The sequence below is a fragment of the Alexandromys fortis genome, unplaced genomic scaffold (genome assembly GCF_014885135.2).
Source record: "Alexandromys fortis isolate MF-2015 unplaced genomic scaffold, M_Fortis_MF-2015_v1.1 scaffold_62, whole genome shotgun sequence".
In the NCBI taxonomy this organism is placed as follows: Eukaryota; Metazoa; Chordata; class Mammalia; order Rodentia; family Cricetidae; genus Alexandromys; species Alexandromys fortis.
In genome coordinates this window covers 4,229,859-4,247,735 of record NW_026067942.1, presented here as the reverse complement: position 1 = coordinate 4,247,735, position 17,877 = coordinate 4,229,859, and the positions used below count along the sequence as shown (strand labels likewise).

Genomic DNA, 17,877 nt, shown 5'->3' with positions numbered 1-17,877 from the left:
CTCCTTTTCTAAGTCGTGAGTGGAGGGACGGCATGATCCACCCTTCAGGAGTTTTGTAAGAAAATTGGTTATTTAAAAAAAGAATTAAAATGATACCTAGTGCATAGCAAATGCTAAAGAAATAGTTTTAGTGTTTTGGGTGTGTATTTAGTGCCTGACCACTGGCTGAAATGCCTATACATAGACAACAGGTCTATGTATCGAACTTGCTCAGGGAGCTCTTCCCAGTTGGATTTGCATTGTTGGTCACTTGCACCTGTGAAAATTAGAAATGAAAACTCTTGAGTGAGTATAGAGCGCCACAATGTGGTTCCAGTAAGTAAGGACACATACATGTTCATTCAGTGTCGCATACAAAAGACACCCTGGAGGTAAGTGTCTAAGTCCTCTGGTTCTTAAAATCTTTCCAACTCCTTCTCCATAATGAACCCAGACATCACACATGCTAAGTAGATGTTCGACCCCCGAGACACACCATCAGCCCCGCATCTGTGCCAGTGTGGACAACGCCAGAGAGCAGTGGCGAGAAAACAGACAACAATTTCCTTTTGATGAATTTCGGGTCAAGCAATGGCATGGTCTGTTAGGTAGCAGTATTTTCATGTATTTGGGCAAGCTTCATCTCTGCTTCCCTGTGACAGGCGCTGATGCCAGGTTGCATACCTATTTCCTGTGCTCCATAGAGTTCATAGCAAGTTTGGGAGGCAGACAAGGATCACAAGTCCTGGGCAGTGAGACAGCACTCGTGGGAAGTGGAGAGATGCTTGGAGGCAGCAAGCTTTGTGCTGAGGGTGAAGGGTAATGAGCAAACGGCCCAGTGGGCACCACTCAGGAAGGAGGAGCTAGACACAATTCACAGCCCAGACTGAGAGTTTTAGAATTGGGAAGTGGCTCTATGTTATGTGTTGGGCAGACCACTCACTTTTAGGATCTGTTATGTCTGTCTTAGTGTTCCCTTCTCTTCCTATGTCTCTCAGTAGAAAAGAAATAGGCTCTTTTCAATCATGTCACAGCTTCGATAGACAATAGTAGTTTAATTTTCAAAAACAAGGCTCGTATTATTGTCGTACAATCACATAATGTTATGTACTTATTCTCCAGTACAAGATATATTCTGAATTTTGTCCCATTGGAGAAATGAAGTTGCATTAAAAGGCAAACTCAAGAAGGAGGCACTGATGTTGACAGAGGTTTCCTGTCCTGCCCAGTACTGCAATCTTTCAGTTCCAAAGAAACACACAGAGGTCTACATTAATTATAAACTGATTGGCATATTATCTCAGGCTTCTTATTAACTCTTACATCTTATATTAGCCCATAATTCTTGTTTGTTACCCACATGGCTTGGTACCTTTTATTAGCAAGGTGTTCTCATTTTGCTTGCTCTATGTCTGGGTGATGACTGCAGACTGAACTTTTCCTAGAATTCTCCTGTTCTCATCACCCCACCTCTACTTCCTGGCTGGCTACTGGCCAATCAGCATTTTGTTGAAATAATACAAGTTACAGGATAAAAGACCATTGTCCCACAGCACACTAGTGCATAGGAAGCTACTGATTTTTTTTTTCTGTTGTGTCTTGTCACGTCACTGAAAGTGTTTATCACATCTAAAATTTTCTGACATCTGTGAGCTCTTTAAATAAACCCAATACCAGTAATTAGGGGGAGTTGGGCTTTTTTCCTTTCCAATTTTTATATTTTATATTTTTCTCACTTTATTTCTCTAAGACTTTGAGCACTAGGTAGGATAAGGGTGGAGAGAGTAACATTGTATCTTATTCCAGCTATTATAGGAATGCTCTCCATTTCCCCCATTTAATATAATGTTAGCTACAGGTTTGTCATATTTAGTCTTTATTAAGTTGAGGTTGATTCCATCTAAATATAGTTTCTTTGGGTCTTTGATTGTTAAGGCATATTGAACTTTCTCAAATGCCTTTTCCAAAGGTGTTTCTATTTCTATTTTTATTTCTCAAATAGCTTTTCTGGAGCTATGGAGATGATCTTTTGATTTCTGCCTGTAAGTCTATTAATATGGTATATTTATTGGTTTATGTGTATTGAACAAATTTTGTCTCCCTGTGATGAAACCAACTTGATCATTGCATATGACCTTCATGTGACCTTGAATTTGGTTTGCAAGTATTTTGTTGAGAATTTTGTTTATCTGATGATTTTTCTACATTTGTTAGGGAAATTGACCTAGAGGTGTGTGTGTGTGTGTGTGTGTGTGTGTGTGTGCGCGCGCGCGCGCGCATGTGTGTTTTTTTCTCTTTTGTGGAACAGTTTACAAAATGTTGGTTCCATTTAAGTTCAGTAGAGCTCAGGAGTGAACCCAGCCATAACCGGGCCTTTCTGTGTTGAGAAAATTTTAACTACTGTTCAGTTCTGTGGTTCATTTGAGGTATTTTAGCTGTTGGTTTCTTATAGCTTTAAATTTGGTATTCATATACACTTAAAATTTATTTCTTGTAGATTTTTTTCCAACATGTAGGTTATCTTTTAATGGGGAACCTCCTTTAGCCAATAACCTTTAAGAGGCTGGACCAGGTTGGGGGCATGATCTTTTGGGTACCCAGAGAAAACCACCGGCCTGCCCTCTCTCTCTCTCTCTCTCGCTCTCTCTCTCTCTCTCTCTCTCTCTCTCGTTCCCACATTACACACCTGAGGTTGGACTTCTCATTCCTGTTCCGAGAGTTTTCCCCTTACAGTAAAAAATAAAACTGGAATCTGTTGGATTTATCTTGGGATTATTTGACTTTCCTCCTCATCCCCCTTTTTAGTAACAATGTTTCGGGGTGTTACTGAATGATGTTCTGGCTTTTACCGGAGTCTACTTAGCAACTCTGCTTTATCTCTCATTTTAGTAATTTGGGTTCTTTCCTTTATCTATATGTCTGTCTGTCTTTGTCAGCATTCCATTGCTGTGAAGAGACACCATGACCATGGCAACTCTTGTAAAAGAAGGCATTTAATTGGGGTTGACTTACTGTTTCAGAGGTTTAGTTCATTGTCATAGTGGGAGGGAGCATGACAGCAGGCATGGTCCTGGAGAAGTAGTTGAGGGTTCTACATCTGGATCCTCAGGCAGCAGGAGAGAGCCACCTGCTCATCCTTTCAAATAGTGCCACTCCCTGGTGACCAAGCATTGAAATCTATGAGCTTATTGGGAGCCATTCTCATTTAAACTACCAGACTCCAAACTGACTGTCTGTCTGTCTGTCTGTCTGTCTGTCTGTCTATCTATCTATCTATCTATATCTATTGATATAGATAGATATATAGATTTGAAATATATATTTATCCTCTCAGCTAGGGAGTTGGCAATCTTTTTAATATTTTCAAAAATACAACTTTTTATTTGTTAGTTCTACAAGATCTATTTTTTGTTTCTTTATCATTTATTTGTGCCCTGGTCTTTATCACTTCTTGCTGTCCACCTGGTTTGGGTTTCGTTTCTTGTTTTTCTATAGCTTTGAGATTATTTGTTTTAGATCACTGCTTTATTTACTTATTTGTGATCTCTCTAATGTTTTAGAGTAAGTGGTTATAGACGTAAGCTTTCCTCTTAGACGGCCTTGGCTGCTCCCAGAGGGTCTGGTAGGCAGGGTCCTCTTTCTAACTTGACTCTAGAAAAGTACAAATGACTTCCTGGGTTCTTCAGTGACTCACTGTTAATTCAGAAGTGTATTGTTCAATCTCCGAGTATTTACATATTTGTGTATGTGTGGGGGGGTATCCTTGCTAGTTTTATTACACTGTGGTTTGAAAGTATATCCATCAGGTAACTCAGGCTCACAAACACAGAAACTGCACATTCTTTCTCATCCTTGGGTCCTGGCATCTACTCTAGAAGGAAGTGGGGAGGGTGAAGGAATGGCATGGGAGATGTGAGACAGGGAATCCTGGGGTGGGAAGGGTACCCGTGACACGGGGCAGGAGATGTAGGAGAGGGACATGTGGAAAGATCAGGCAGAGCAGATAGGTTCGAAAATACCATAAAAGCCTCCCACTTTGTGGTAGTTAAAAATCAAGTTTAAAATGTTAAAGATGGACATAAAGTGATTTTTGGAAGAATGTTTCCATCTAGTGGTCAAGTTGAGAAATTCATGTAGGCATGATTGTGTTTTCTTAAAATTTATGTTATAGTTTCCTGTCCACTAACTGTTATAATTTCTTTTTGAGCTCAGTTATCAGGATTCCAAAAGGTCTTCACATTATTTGGCCAGGTTCCCAAAGGAAGCAATTTCTCCAGGGACAAGCAAGCTCTGAATTTGTTAATCATTTGGTAAATCTTATCTCATCTGATATTAACACTCTGGACTGCACTTGGATACTTAAATAACGCTATGGACCCTTGACGACTGTGCAATTAACATGAACAGTAAAACTCTGATAGCATCTCACAGCTCCATCTGCTGCCCTGGTTCTAATACTCCGTGCGTCTCCTCATTCTTCCTTTCAGGGAGTGCCTGGTTTCCTTTTAGGGGGTCACCTGTGTTTCATCCATTTAATGTCATATTCCGAGAGCTCATAGAGCTGTATGTCCTTGTAGCTCATTCCTTCAGTGCTGTGCCCTAGCTCTTCCTCTGTGACATTGTGTTTCATCCTCCACTCTCCTCGGCAATGGCATTTTCCCCATCAGTTTTGCTCTTATACCCAAATACAGGGCAAGTTCCCAAGGATCATCTCTCAGTAATGCATTCTTGCTGGTCTCCTAAAGTACCATTCCCTGACCTTTGGTCATCCTGTTTCCCCATCAGTACCTCCTGGTCACCCAAGGCAGGGACCCATGACAGACAAAGGAAATGTTATATCCAAGTCCATCTTGGCAAACAAGTGCCCTTTTTTTTTGTTTTGTTTGTTTGACTGTTGGTTTACATACAGGAGCATGAGCTAGAGTTTGCTTACTGGCGCTTGGGTGATTCTAAAACAGTTGCATGACCGAAGAGTTCCACCCAAGCACAGCCTTCCAGAAGATGCATAAACAGAACCCCACTCCATCAGCCCATACACTTCCATACTCTAGTGTGCCTCTGGAGACTGCTGCAGCTGGGAGGGATTCATGGAGGACTTGTGTGACCGAACCATTGTGTCAGAAAGATACAGCCCTACCGAGAGCGCCTTATAGTTCTGATTTTTGCCATGCCTTTGCATGGCTTGGGTCCCAGAATCCTGACAAAGGGTAGCAAGAGGATGAAGAAAATACAGACATAGACAGGTTGGGATCAAATGGTCTCTGATAGACAAGCTGCACCATCCATTTTATTATATACAACTGAACACAGAGATGGGGTTATTGAATAAAGCTAAACATAGAGGCAATTTTATTATATATACACCTGAGAAAGGAGGCAGGGTTATTAGGCACAGGTGAACAGGAGGCAGGCTTAGCTAATCTGAGTAGGAGGAGCCTGTTGGGGAGTAGTCTTCAGGCTGTAACATCTTGGGTGAAAAAGCTATGGTGGAATTTTGTGCACACACTGTCGTCATTCCCATTCAGGCCTGGGTATAGCTTTGTCGCCCCTACATCTAAAGTACTGGTTCTTGACTTGACCCCACGCATGTCAACAATACACATGAGCTCAGGGCTTCACTCACTCCCTACAGCTTTTAAAATCACATTATATACTTGGAAGATATTTTTACTGTGATTGACTTATGGGTAGCTTTTCTGTCTTTATCATGACTTTGTCCCACAGAACACCTGGTACATGCATAAACATATGTGCATGAAAGCTAATAACAAGCAAGGAGACAGATGCTAAGGGAGGCATGATTTCCCAGAAGGCTGGAATCACAGGAATGCAGAACTTTTATGGTAATGTCACAGTGGTGAGGAGCCATATGAAAATCAAACTGTAGTAGGATTTGGTTGAGAGTCCAGCCACCCCATCAGGGGGTGTGGTCAGTGTGAAGGCAGGAAAGACACAGGGGAAGTCAGTAGACACAGGAAGGTGTGAGGACCAGGGAAAGCAGGGATGCTGAACACTGTAGTGGCAATAGGTAAGTAAAAGAAGACAACTGAAATATACCAGGGTTGGGTAGATGGTTTAGTAAAGGCAAGTAAGAACAAAGGAACTAGAGCAAAGCCTTCTCAATAGTCTGTAGCCAGAGTTTCCCTGTCCCACAGAGGCTCTCAACTAACTGACTCAGAGACTTAGCATAAATTATAAATGCTCAGCAATAGCTCAGGTTTATGACTAACTAGCTCTTAAAACAATGCATTTATGTGCTGCCACGGGGCTCATGGCTTGTTACCTCATTTTGTATATGTCCTGCTTCCTTGGCTGCTGACTGACTGGCAACTCTTCTGACTCCATCCTTCTTCAACCCATCATTCTCAGTTTGGCTTTCCCACCTAACATTATCCTGTTCAACTATTGGCTAGTCAGCGTGTTTATTAAACCAACCATAGCAACATATATTCACACAGAGGGCAGAAGGATTATTCCACAACAATATACTTTTTCAGGTCTTCAGATACACTGTGTTCCTGACTACTCAGTATCTTCTCTCTGTTCCCCTGTCTGTCTGGCCCACCCTGTATCTCTGGTGTAGGAAGCCTTTCTGTTTATGTGTTGTCTTCATTGGTTAATGAATAAAGAAAACGCCTTGGCCTTTTGATAGGGCAGAACTTAGGTAGGTGGGGAAAACAGAACTGAATGCTGGGTGGAAGAATGGCGGGGAGAGAGAAAAGCCATGGATCCTCCGCCTGAGATGGGCGCCAGTTAGAATCTTTCTATTAAGCCACAACCATGTGGCAATACACAGATTAGTAGAAATAAGTTAAATCAAGATGTGAGAATTAGCCAATAAGAGGCTAGAGCTAATGGGCCAAGCAGTAATTTAATTAATACAGTTTCTGTGTGATTATTTTGGAACTAAGCTATCTGGGACAAACAAGTGGGCCCTTTCCCTTGCAACATATCCCATGCACTCTCTTTTGTCTGACTCCTTCTCTTCCCTTATTCGGTTCAATTCACATGTCTTCTAGAGAGCAGCGACTGACTCTCACATTGAGATAACTGCCTTTAGGAGACATGGAGGTCCCTGTGCTCACAGGTAAGCACTAGGAGAACTAGGAATGTCAGACACACAGGGTTGTCTCTTCAGAGAGAGAGATGTATAACCTGCTTTCCACCCAGAAGGCTGGGAGTGGATTGGTTAATAGCCTGGTGACCTTTGCCCTATCTATGTGACTGAGACCTCACCAGATCTCTCCCCAGGTCCTTATTACGAGCTTGTTTTTCTCAGTCAGTTTCTGCAACCTATCCTTATGGAAGATGTCACATGTAGTTTACCAAGAATTTCTATATAGTCATGTCTTAAGCTTTGCGTTTGAGTAACTATCACCAGGAAAATTGTTCACCAAATTGTGCTGTGCTTAAATATTCCTAAGATAAACTACTTGGAATCAGACTCTTGAAATCTGAAACATCAGCCACTGAATCATGTTGAACTGAATTTCCTTTCCACCCGTTGCAGAATGACACTCTGCTGGCCATGGTGTTTGCAGAGATCCCCATACCTGCCCATTAATGTATAACCTAAGCATCACAATAGTTCCTAAATTACTGTTGAAGCTACCTCCCCAAATTCACATCTATAAAATGTTAGCAAATGAGTGTACATTCACTGGAGGGTTCTTGGAAGAGATGGTACCGGCAAGCAAATTACTCTATAATAAAGTGTGTCTACCAGTGGTGTGCATCTGAACACCACACACACACACACACACACACACACACACACCATGCACAGAGGGCAGAGGGTGGTATCTGAAGCCCACAGGAAGAGCAAGGTTACAATAATAATATCATATTTTTTATAGTTGATTCCCTAATGCACGTCTTCATCAGTTTTTTTACCTGATGTAACAGCTGCCGAGCAAGAGACTCCCCTCTTCTTTCTTTCACTTACCAGCTTTTTCTAAACCCCAAGTCTCCCACCAAATAAATATCAGTCTTGCCAAACCTACAATTAAAGAGACGTTGACAATTACCAGCATCTAGAATAGTAAGTCAACGTGTCAGCTTGGCAGATAAGGTCCTGTGCATTACACCTTGCCCTCCTTCCTGTTTCTCTCGGTTCATCCACCCTTAACTCTGTCTTCCAGCATTGCCCCTGGCAATACTGTCAATCATCCTTCCTTCTCAGTTCCCCGGCTACACAATGGCCTCTCCCAGGCATAGTTTTATGCTCTGAGCAGCCTCTCTGGTAAGCAAATCCTCCACAATCATCCTTAAAGAGAAGTTTGAATACTCACTCAACATTCCCCAGACAACTTCACAGGTCACAGGCTCCTCTCTGTTTCCACAGCACTCTGTCCATCCTAATTCACCTTGTGGAACAGTTGCAATTTATACACCACCTTTGAGTTTCTGAGCTCAGCTTCTGAACCCCTCTACAGGTTGTGTAACTGAAGGTGGAGGTCAGGAAAGCTCTGGACGCATTAGAATATTCTTGAATGTGCAGTGACCAAAATTCTGTCCAAAAATCAAACACATAACAAGCCAGGGTGTGTGTGTGTGTGTGTGTGTGTGTGTGTGTGTGTGTGTGTGTGTGTGTGTGTGAGAGAGAGAGAGAGAGAGAGAGAGAGAGAGAGAGAGAGAGAGAGAGAGCGAGCGAGCGCTCTCCTGCGTTGCTCTGTGTGACTTCACTGTGGCTTGGTTCTGAACAAACAGATCGAGCACACACACTTTGTAAGGCATGTGAAGTCACGGGACCCATCAGAGAGGAATGCTGCCCAAAGCATGAGGGTACAGACTGGACACTCATGCGTGGTGAGCTGTAGTGTTTCCACTGCTCCTCGCAACTTCTTCTCTCACAGAAACACCATGGTGTGACCTAGACATGTAGACGTCCAGGGTTTCCCTATTCCTGCTCCTCAGTCTGGACGAGGCTAGAAGGCCCAGGCACCAACCTGTGTGAGACTGCTTGATCTCAAACCGTAGTCTGAGTTGCTCACTTGAGATTCATAAAAAGTGAATCAGTGAATGTTGAGCTGTGTTACAGCACTGTATCTCATGACTTGGAAAACAGCCCTGCATGTGCTTCTGCTGTTTTGAACTTTATCTTTGTGCACAGCAGCCTTCTCAGTATGGACCATAGTGAAACCAAACCAGAACACTGCTGAAAAACATCAGAGGTGCCCTGTAGTCTCCAATAATCAACCAATATTCAATTATGCATGTAAAAATCAGCAAAGACACCTGTCTCAGTATACAAATGGCAAAATTATCTTTACCAAAGAAATGCCTTGTAGTAAATTTCTATCATGCTTTTTAAAACTTGGGTTGGTGATTACTGGTGGAGGGGGCACCTGGGCCTCTGTGTTCATGAGGTGCACAGAGGACAGGTGATGGCGCCGGTTCTCTTTCACCTTCATCTGGGTTCTGGGAGTCAGATTCAGGTACAAATCTTGGGTAGTAAGTGTCTTAACCCATTGAGCCATCTCACTCTCCTCTTTCTGACTTATCAATACATATTTTTATTTGTATACTTTTTCACATATGCATTTGCACAAGGGCTTGCAGAATTTTCTGGGGCTAAAGGATCAGGTCACGAAAGGGAGGTGTTTAAGAAGCTCTGCTTCTTGTGTGCTTAATGAATGACACATGTGTTCAGTAAAGAACAGTTATGTGCCATCCCAGTTAGCAGGAGCTTGGAATTGGCCTCCAGGGTAATGGAAACCAGAGGAAAGACAGTTCTGCCTGTGGTAAGGATTTGTCTCAAAACTAAAGCTCTCAGTTAGAGCCTCCGATCTATTTGCCTTCACCCTTTTGCTTTGCTTCTCTTCCCATGGCTCTCTCAGCTTTGGATTCTGGACTTTTGACCACTTCTTTCCCCTAGTTAGTTCTTCTGAATGTCCTTCTGTGTGCTTGATGGCTCACTGTTAGTCTGCCCTCTGATTCCTCCGAGTGGCACTCAAACCACCTTGCCCAGGGTCAACTGTTCTCTGACCACTGCAGACGGACGTCCTTCACCTCAGGACACATAGGAGGATGGGACAGAATGTCTGGCTTTGTCCATTCCAGGCTCACAGAATGTTCTAGATAAGTTACAAGAAGGGTAGTAAATGAATGAATACGGAGTTTTACACTTTTTCTGCCCCTCAGTGCCTAGCAACTTCAGCAGCGCGCTTACCTCCACAGAAGAGTGAGGGGTCTGCCCTTCTGTGCCCCTCCTGAGAAAGAAAACAGTTCAATCGCAGCCATCCCTGTCGGTCATGTTGCATAGGAAGGAGTCAGGTTCCTCCAGTGTGAAGAAGGACAGAGCAGGACATGTACAGAGCTTGACCCTGCATGGCCTCCTGACCCTGCATGACCTCCTTTTGGCCTAGAGCAGGAAAGGCTGCTTCCCATTCACAGTTCTGCCCTGACCTTTAAAGGGAAAATATCTCAAGAGCAGAACACAGAACAATGTGGACACTGTGAGCTTGTGGCTGTTGTGTATCAAATGGAACACAGAGAGACTTTGTTGAATGTTTTGCCTCTTGGAATTCTGAATCACTGTCCATTGTCTCGTACCTATGACTAATTTGATCAACGGCAGGAGAATAGTTTTTCTCTTTGAACAGAAAATTCTCTTAGTGGTTCCTTGTGTTGTTTTTTCTTCTGTAAAAGTAAAACTTTTAATTTCTGACCTAGGATTGCTCTAGATTGCCCAAAGAGGCCCCATCATATACTGTAGACCTATGCTGGTTACCCTGAAATAGTATTTAATAATTAAATAAATTAAAGAACAGAAGGTCACCCAACAGATGTAGACTATCATCCTGGGGATGATAAGTTAAATCCCGTTTTAGTTCTGCCTACACGTAAGAGATAAAAAGCCCCAGGATAATGATGCTCCCATCCTCCTGAGGAAAAGCCAAATAGTCATTTCCTTTTTGAAAAAGACTTATTTTGGTTTTTTATTATGTGCATGTGTCTGTGTTGGGGGGTGTGTTTTGGAGAGAGGACCACTTGTTTTTGCCAGCTGCCCGGCAAGCTTAGTCCTGAAAAAATCACACAGAAACTGTATTAATTAAACAACTGCTTGGCCCCATTAGCTCCAGCTTCTTATTGGCTAACTCTTACATCTCAGTTTAACCCATCTCCATTAATTTGTGCATCACCATGAGGTTGTGGCCTACCAGTAAAGTTTCAGCATGTCTATCTCCAGCAGCTCCATGGCGTCTCTCCCACTCTGCCTTCTTTCTCCCAGCATTCAGTCCAGGAAACCAGAAGTGGGCCAGGATCCACTGACACTGGAGTCACAGGTGGCAGTGAGCTGCCTGGTGTGGGCACTGGTGCCCTGACCAGGTCCTCTGTGAGAACAGTGTGACTTGTGAGCAGTGAGCTGTCTCAGCAGCTACAGTCTTTTCAAGAGTTCACCAGGGCCCAAGCTACCAAGAAACAAGGAAAGCTGTCTCTGTGAGAGCAGCTCCTCTGGGGTGGGGGCGTTTTACCTTTGGTACAGCCAGGGTGGCCCCTCAAAGAACAGCCACAAAGAAAGGAGTTGATGTGTTGAGTTTTAGTGAAAATTCAATATGCAGAGCCTGTAATTCACTCCTTGCTGTGACCATATGTGGCAGGCAGCAGCCTAAGGAAGGAAAGGTTATTTTGTATTATAGTTTGAAGGGCTATGGTGCATCTTGGAGGGGAGGACATGGCAAAGGCACAGGATGGTGGCTGCATGTGCAGTAGGACTCCGCACTTCCCATCTTGAAAGACCAGTAAGCAGGAAGAAGGCAGGCAGTGGGGCTGGACTGTTAAATCTCAAGGCACACCCCCAGTGCTCCACTCCCTGCAACGGGTTTCCATGGCTCATTGTAGTAGAAGGCTGCTTGTTCATTTCCCGGCTGCCCAGACTCCCAAAATAACCACACAGAAACGGTATTAATTAAATCACTGCTTGGCCAGTCATTATAGCATAGTCCTAGCAAGCTCTTACATAGTAAATTAACACATTTCTATTATTTTATATTTTACCATGAGGTTCGTGGCCTACCAGCAAGGTTCTGTCCCAGCATTTATCTCTGGCGGGACTACATGGCTTCTCCTGACTCCGCCTTCTTCCTTCCATCTATCTGTGTGTGCATGCCCAAGACAGTCCCTTTATTAACCACTGGTATTCACAGCACACAGAGGGGAATCCCGTATCAACTCATGGGTTCACAGCTGTACAAAACTGCAGCACTAGCTTTGGGGGCGGGGCATGGCAGCAGGTTCAAATGCATGAGCCTGTGGGAGCGTTTCTTTGTCATACCACAGCTTTTGAAAGACTGTTATGGATTTCCAGTAGGAGGTTAATCCGTGTTGTTAATGTTCTCATCTGCTCCTTCCTTGACTATTTCTGGTTCTGAATAATGGAAGCTGTCTCTCTGTATGAACACTCATTTCCATATTCTCTTTCAATTAAAGTTAGTATCCTGGCTAGTTTTATGTCAACTTGACACATCTAGAGTCTTCTAAGAGGAGGGAGCCTCAACTGTGAAAATGTCTCTATAAGATCCGGCTGCAGGGAGGCCTACAGGGCATTTTCTTACTTAGTGACTGATGGGGATGGGGGAGCCCAGCCCATTGTGAGTGGTGCCATCCCTGGGCTGGTGGTCCTGGGTTCTCTGAGAAAGCAGCAAGCCAGGGGAAGAAACACTCCTCCATGTCCTCTGCATCAGCTCCTGCCTCCAAATTCCTGTCCTGTTTGAGTTCCTGTCTTTACTTCCTCCATGAATCAAATAAACCCTTTCCTCCCCAGGTTGCTTTTGGCTGTGGTGTTTCATCATTGCAATAGTAACTCGGCCTATGACAGCAGCTTTCTTTCCCATCAGCCTCTCCCACGGGTTTGCCTCATAGCTTCTCTTGCCCCTCTACAGCCATTCTAGAGCATTGTCGGGAACACGATCCCTCTTCAGCATCACAGCAATTTAAACTCTTATACTTTGTGAATTTCATACATGAATACAATGAAATCCAATCAGAACTATTCCCCCCCACCCCCCCCGCCAGTTGTTTGAAACTTCTAGCAAGTTTTTGGATGATTTTAAACCTTACTCTTCTATTTTCAAGGTGGTCCTAGGGCCGATTGGGAGAGTGTTCTGCGTGTATGAAGTTCTGGTTCAGTCCCTACTACTCCCAGTAAAACAAGAATACATACATGCATATATGTGAACCATAGTAAACCCACAATCAGCACAGGTTAACTTCAGTCTTGTCATCATTAGCAGCTAGGGTACACTGCCATAGAAGACTTTAAAAGTATGGTTTAGGGGATGGCCATTAGGTCAGTGGTGCCTAACAAGCATAAAGCCCCTGGTTTGGGGCTGCAGTACATAATGCCGAGAGCAAAAAATCCGAATCAGTAAACAAAAAAAAAAAAAAATGGTGTGTATCTGCGTTCTAGAAACACTTTGCCAGACATGGGTGTTTTTGCTTTCTGAGCAGTGGCAGCATGGAAGTTCTGGACTTTGCAGGTAACGAACTGTGCATGAGACATCAACCCAAACAACTGCCAAGCCTCCTTTGCTCTAGACCCGCCGCCCCCGACCCGCCCGCCGCCTGGAACTCCTCCTTCTGTCAGGCGCCGCCCACTCCGTAGTCAGCGCTGCGCCGTTTTGTCCCACGCGGCTACCCGTCCTCCCGACGGCTGTGGCGGCCGCCATGGAGGCGAGTGGGCCCTGAGGAGAGGCCGGGTTCGGCCGGCGGCCTGTAGCCGCGGGAGGCGGAGGCCGGAGGCACGCAGCGGGGAAGGCTGGTGCGAGCCGGGACGCCGCGGGAGGCTCGGTGCTCCGTGTGTGCTCCGGCCAGCGACCCGCTGCTCCTGGCTTCGGCCCCGGCTCCGGCCGCAGACATGGCGGGCGGGCACTGCGGCGGTTTCGCCGCGGCGGCGGCCAGCAGCGGGGAGATAGTGCAGCTGAACGTAGGGGGGACCAGGTGAGCAGGCGGCCGCGCGGGGTCGGGTGGGGCGGGATAAGCCCAGGATACGCGCTGCAGCGGGGGCGCTGCCTGCAAGTCCAGGTGGAGTGCCAGCTGCTTGCAGGGCGGCGTAATCACGGCGACTAGATGGGGCGCTCGCTGCAGCCTAGGAGGCGTCTGCACCGCCAGGTGGGGTACCCTCTGCAGCGTGGGAGGCGTCTGTACGGCCAGGTGGGGTACCCTCTGCAGCGTGGGAGGCGTCTGCAGGGCCATGTGGGTACGGTACCCGCTGTGGCAGGGCTGCGTCTTCACGACCAGATGGGCTGCCTGCTGCAGGCAGGACGGCATCTTCATGGCCAGATGGGGTACCTGCAGCAGGCGGCGACGCATTTGCACGGTCCAAGCAGCCCCTCCCATTCCTCATAGTCTGGTCCCGGGTCTAGTGTGCTAGAACGCAGTCTTCTTTATTTCTCCTGGTTCCTGAGTGTCGGGCTAGAAAAGCCCAGTGGTACACTGGGTCTGCCTGAGCCAGTGACTCCCGGCCTCTCGCCTGCTAAGCAAGCGAGCTGATACTGGGCTGTGAGCATTCCAGCAGGCTGTAGTCAGTTTCTCTGGGTGCATGGGCAAGGGTCTGTCTGTTCCACTTGTAGAGGAGCGTGTGGCTTGTGAGCACCTTAGGTGTTGGCAAGAGAAAACTAGCTGGACTCTTTTTATCCTCACTTAGGCCCTCCACTTCCATTCTGTGCCTTTTATTAAGTTTGTAAAACAAAAACACCTCCCCCAAAACAACAACCAAATCCATTTTTGTAGGTTCGTCATGGCTTACACATTACTCTTCTCGGAAAAGGGTTATGTGTTGGCCCTAGTTGAGGGGAGCACGGGTTTTAGGCACATAAGGATATAGGGAGTGGGGTACTCTGTAAGACTTTAATGATGTAACGCTTTTGCTTATTTCAAAACTAGAGATTAGCAGCAGTGGAAACAGTGCTGTGACCCTCTGGGTGCTGGAGATTTGTCTTCCTGCTCGCTCTCCTTTTCCCTCCAAAGCAGAGTGTGAACAGGTGAAGCCGTTGCACCTCGCTCTCTCCTTTTCCCTCCAAAGCAGAGTGTGAACAGGTGAAGCCATTGCCCCTCTAACCGCACTGTGTGCATGCCAGGTCACACACAGCTGTGTATCTCCTAATGTAAGAAATGTGGTTTCCCTGCCCACCTAAAATTACATGAACGTACTGCGAGTAGCTCGGTACACAGAGGAGAAATACTCCGCACAAAGTGGTCTGAGGCGTGTGTCACGAGGAGCAGGATTATGATATTTAAAATCTTGACGCTGGATGGCTGACATATTTCTTGTCAGGCATTCAGAAGGACAGAGCATTTTGACAAATCCTAAGCTATATTGTTAGCTTTGAAAAGATTTTGTCTTAAGTGTGTGTGTGTGTGTGTGTGTGTGTGTGTGTGTGTGTGTGAGTGCAGGTTCTGTGGAAGTCAAGACTCCCTTAGAGCTGGAGTTTCAGGTGTGGTGAGTTCTCTTGTGAGCCACCTGACATGGGTGCTGGGAACCGAGCAAGAGCAGCAAGTGTTTCTAATCACTGAGCCATCTCCTCAGGCCTTGTGTTGTTATTTACTGTATACTGGAGATGGATGTGGCCAGCAAGCATGGCTAGGCTGATAGAGGCGCTCAAGGAAGCAAGCCTGGCAACCTGAGTGGCATCCCTGGAACCTGTGTCCAGGTGAAAGAGGAAAGCTGACCCCACAGAGTTGGTCTCTGACCTCATGTGCGCATCGTGGGATGCCCCTCCCCACCCCATCCTACACCTGTATCAATAATAAAAAATAAAATAAAATAATAAAAAAGAAAGTGGGTGTCTTAGCAGCCGATCTCCAAGGACTACAAGTATACTCAAGCTTCGAGTCTTCTGTGGAACTTGATTCTGAATTTTTCAAAGTGCTAACCAGTGGAGAATACAAAATTGGCAGAATTTTATTACTGGTTTAAACATTTTAGAAGACAGATAAAGGTTGTTAGGTGGGAATGAAACAGTTATTAGGGTTGAATACATCACAAGCAATGGCAGCATTTGATGCCAAGGGTTGGAGCCCCACCTTCTAGGTCTTCATCGACCTACATACCCTGTTAGAACTTGAGAGCTAAAAGAGGGCAGAAGTCATGCTTATCTTGTACATGTTGAACACAGTTAAGACAGTCAGGAAAGTAGGGATAGTGAGTGGCTGTGAGAGTCAGCAAAGATGCTGATGGCTGAAGATGGCCTGTGGCTTGGCTTGAAGCTCTGAAGTCACAGAGTAAGACGACAAAGTGTTTGTCCCGAGCACAGGAGAAAGACAGAAGCAAGCTGCTCAAGGAATGAGAAGAACAAGCAAGTTTTTTGTCTGACTCAGTACTTGATGGGGATTTCTTTAAAAACTGGTAGTGTTTATTATTACAGCATCAGTGAAGAATCCCAGTGCCTCAAGATCTATTTACTTAGGTATCAATTTAGGTAAGAGAGGGCCACTTGGTAGGGACCCACTTATGGGCAGTTTGGGAAAGAAGCTGGTTTCTTCTGCGCATAGCAGGCCCTCCCTCTGAGTTAGCACCCTTGGGCAAGTTGCTTGGCCGTGCTCAGTTCCCAGAAACAAAGTAATAAATAAATAGTACCAGACTCAGACTGATAGAACTTGAAATAAACGTGAGGGTTAGTGGCATCATGGTGATATTTTATAACAAATTATTTGACTTGGGTTGCTTTCATATTCTCAGGTTAATTTAGTAGCAAGCCACTAGAGTGGAGGGTAACTGGATATACTAATTTCTTTAGTCATCTTTTTGATATGTTTACCATCCATCTATCTATCCTTGGCATACTTCAGATATAAGATAAAAAATAGGAAAGGCTCTCATATATATGTAACAGAAAGCTATGTTAATCGTATATATCACATATATACATATATATGTGTATATATATACATTCATGTCTCTTTGCCCAAAGTTGCAAATTATCTTCTGGGGTTTGCTTGATACTGATTGACTATATAGTGCAGGCTTCCTTCCTGCTGCCTAACTGTCTCCACCTCTTGAGTGCTGGGATTACAGCAGTGTGCTACCATGCCTAATGGGGGATTATGATTTTAAGCAGGCCTGTGTACTTTAACATGGTTTCCTGAAAGTGATGAACATGGACTATCAGAAGCAATAAACTATGTACTTTTTTTTTTTTTTTTTTTTTTTTTTTTTGCTGTGACGAATACTGACGAAAGCAGCTCACAGAGGTCAGAGCTTCTCTGGGCTCCTTTTGGGGGCTGCAGGCCATGGTGCAGAAGCTTAATGGGGTGGCCACGCTGTCTGCACTCACGCAGGGAGTGATGCCTACTGCTGTTCAGGCCCTTTCCTTATTATTCAGTCCTTTCGCCCAGAAACAGGCAGCATCGCTCCGTGGCCTCTGCTTCAGTTCCTGCCTTGAGTTCCTGAACACCAGCCGACGGAATGGTGCTGGTTGTTTTTATTTTGTATTGTTTTATGTCTGTGTAAGGGAAGAGAGAGTTATCTAGGAAGAGGGAACCTCAGTTGAGAAATTGTCTCCTGGGGCTAGAGAGATGGCTCAGAGGTTAGAGCATTGCCTGCTCTTCCAAAGGTCCTGAGTTCAATTCCCAGCAACCACATGGTGGCTCACAACCATCTGTAATGGGGTCTGGTGCCCTCTTCTGGCCTGCAGGCATACACACAGACAGAATATTATATACATAATAAATAAATAAATTTTTTAAAAAAGAAATTGTCTCCTTCAGATTGGCCTATAGGCAAATCTTTGGGACATTTTCTTGATTAATTGTTGATGTGGGAAGGCCCAGCCCACTGTGGGTGGTACCTCTCTTGGGCAGGTGGTCCTGGGTTGTGCAAAACAAGCTGAACAGCTGTGAGGAACATTTTCTTCATTGCTAATTGATGTAGGAGGCTGTAGGTGGTTCCATCCCTAA

General features: G+C 45.0%; 1 protein-coding gene across 2 annotated transcripts in view; it reads left to right on the top strand.

The window, feature by feature from the left end:
• The first annotated feature begins 13,597 nt into the window (after positions 1 to 13,597).
• Kctd3 (potassium channel tetramerization domain containing 3) overlaps positions 13,598 to 17,877 on the top strand; it is a 41,604-nt gene continuing 37,324 nt past the window's right edge. For both annotated transcript variants that reach the window (XM_050148181.1, XM_050148180.1), the window contains exon 1: positions 13,598 to 13,920. In XM_050148181.1, the coding sequence (XP_050004138.1) occupies positions 13,838 to 13,920 (83 nt within the window). In that variant the 5' untranslated portion in view covers positions 13,598 to 13,837. The remainder of the gene's footprint in view (positions 13,921 to 17,877) is intronic.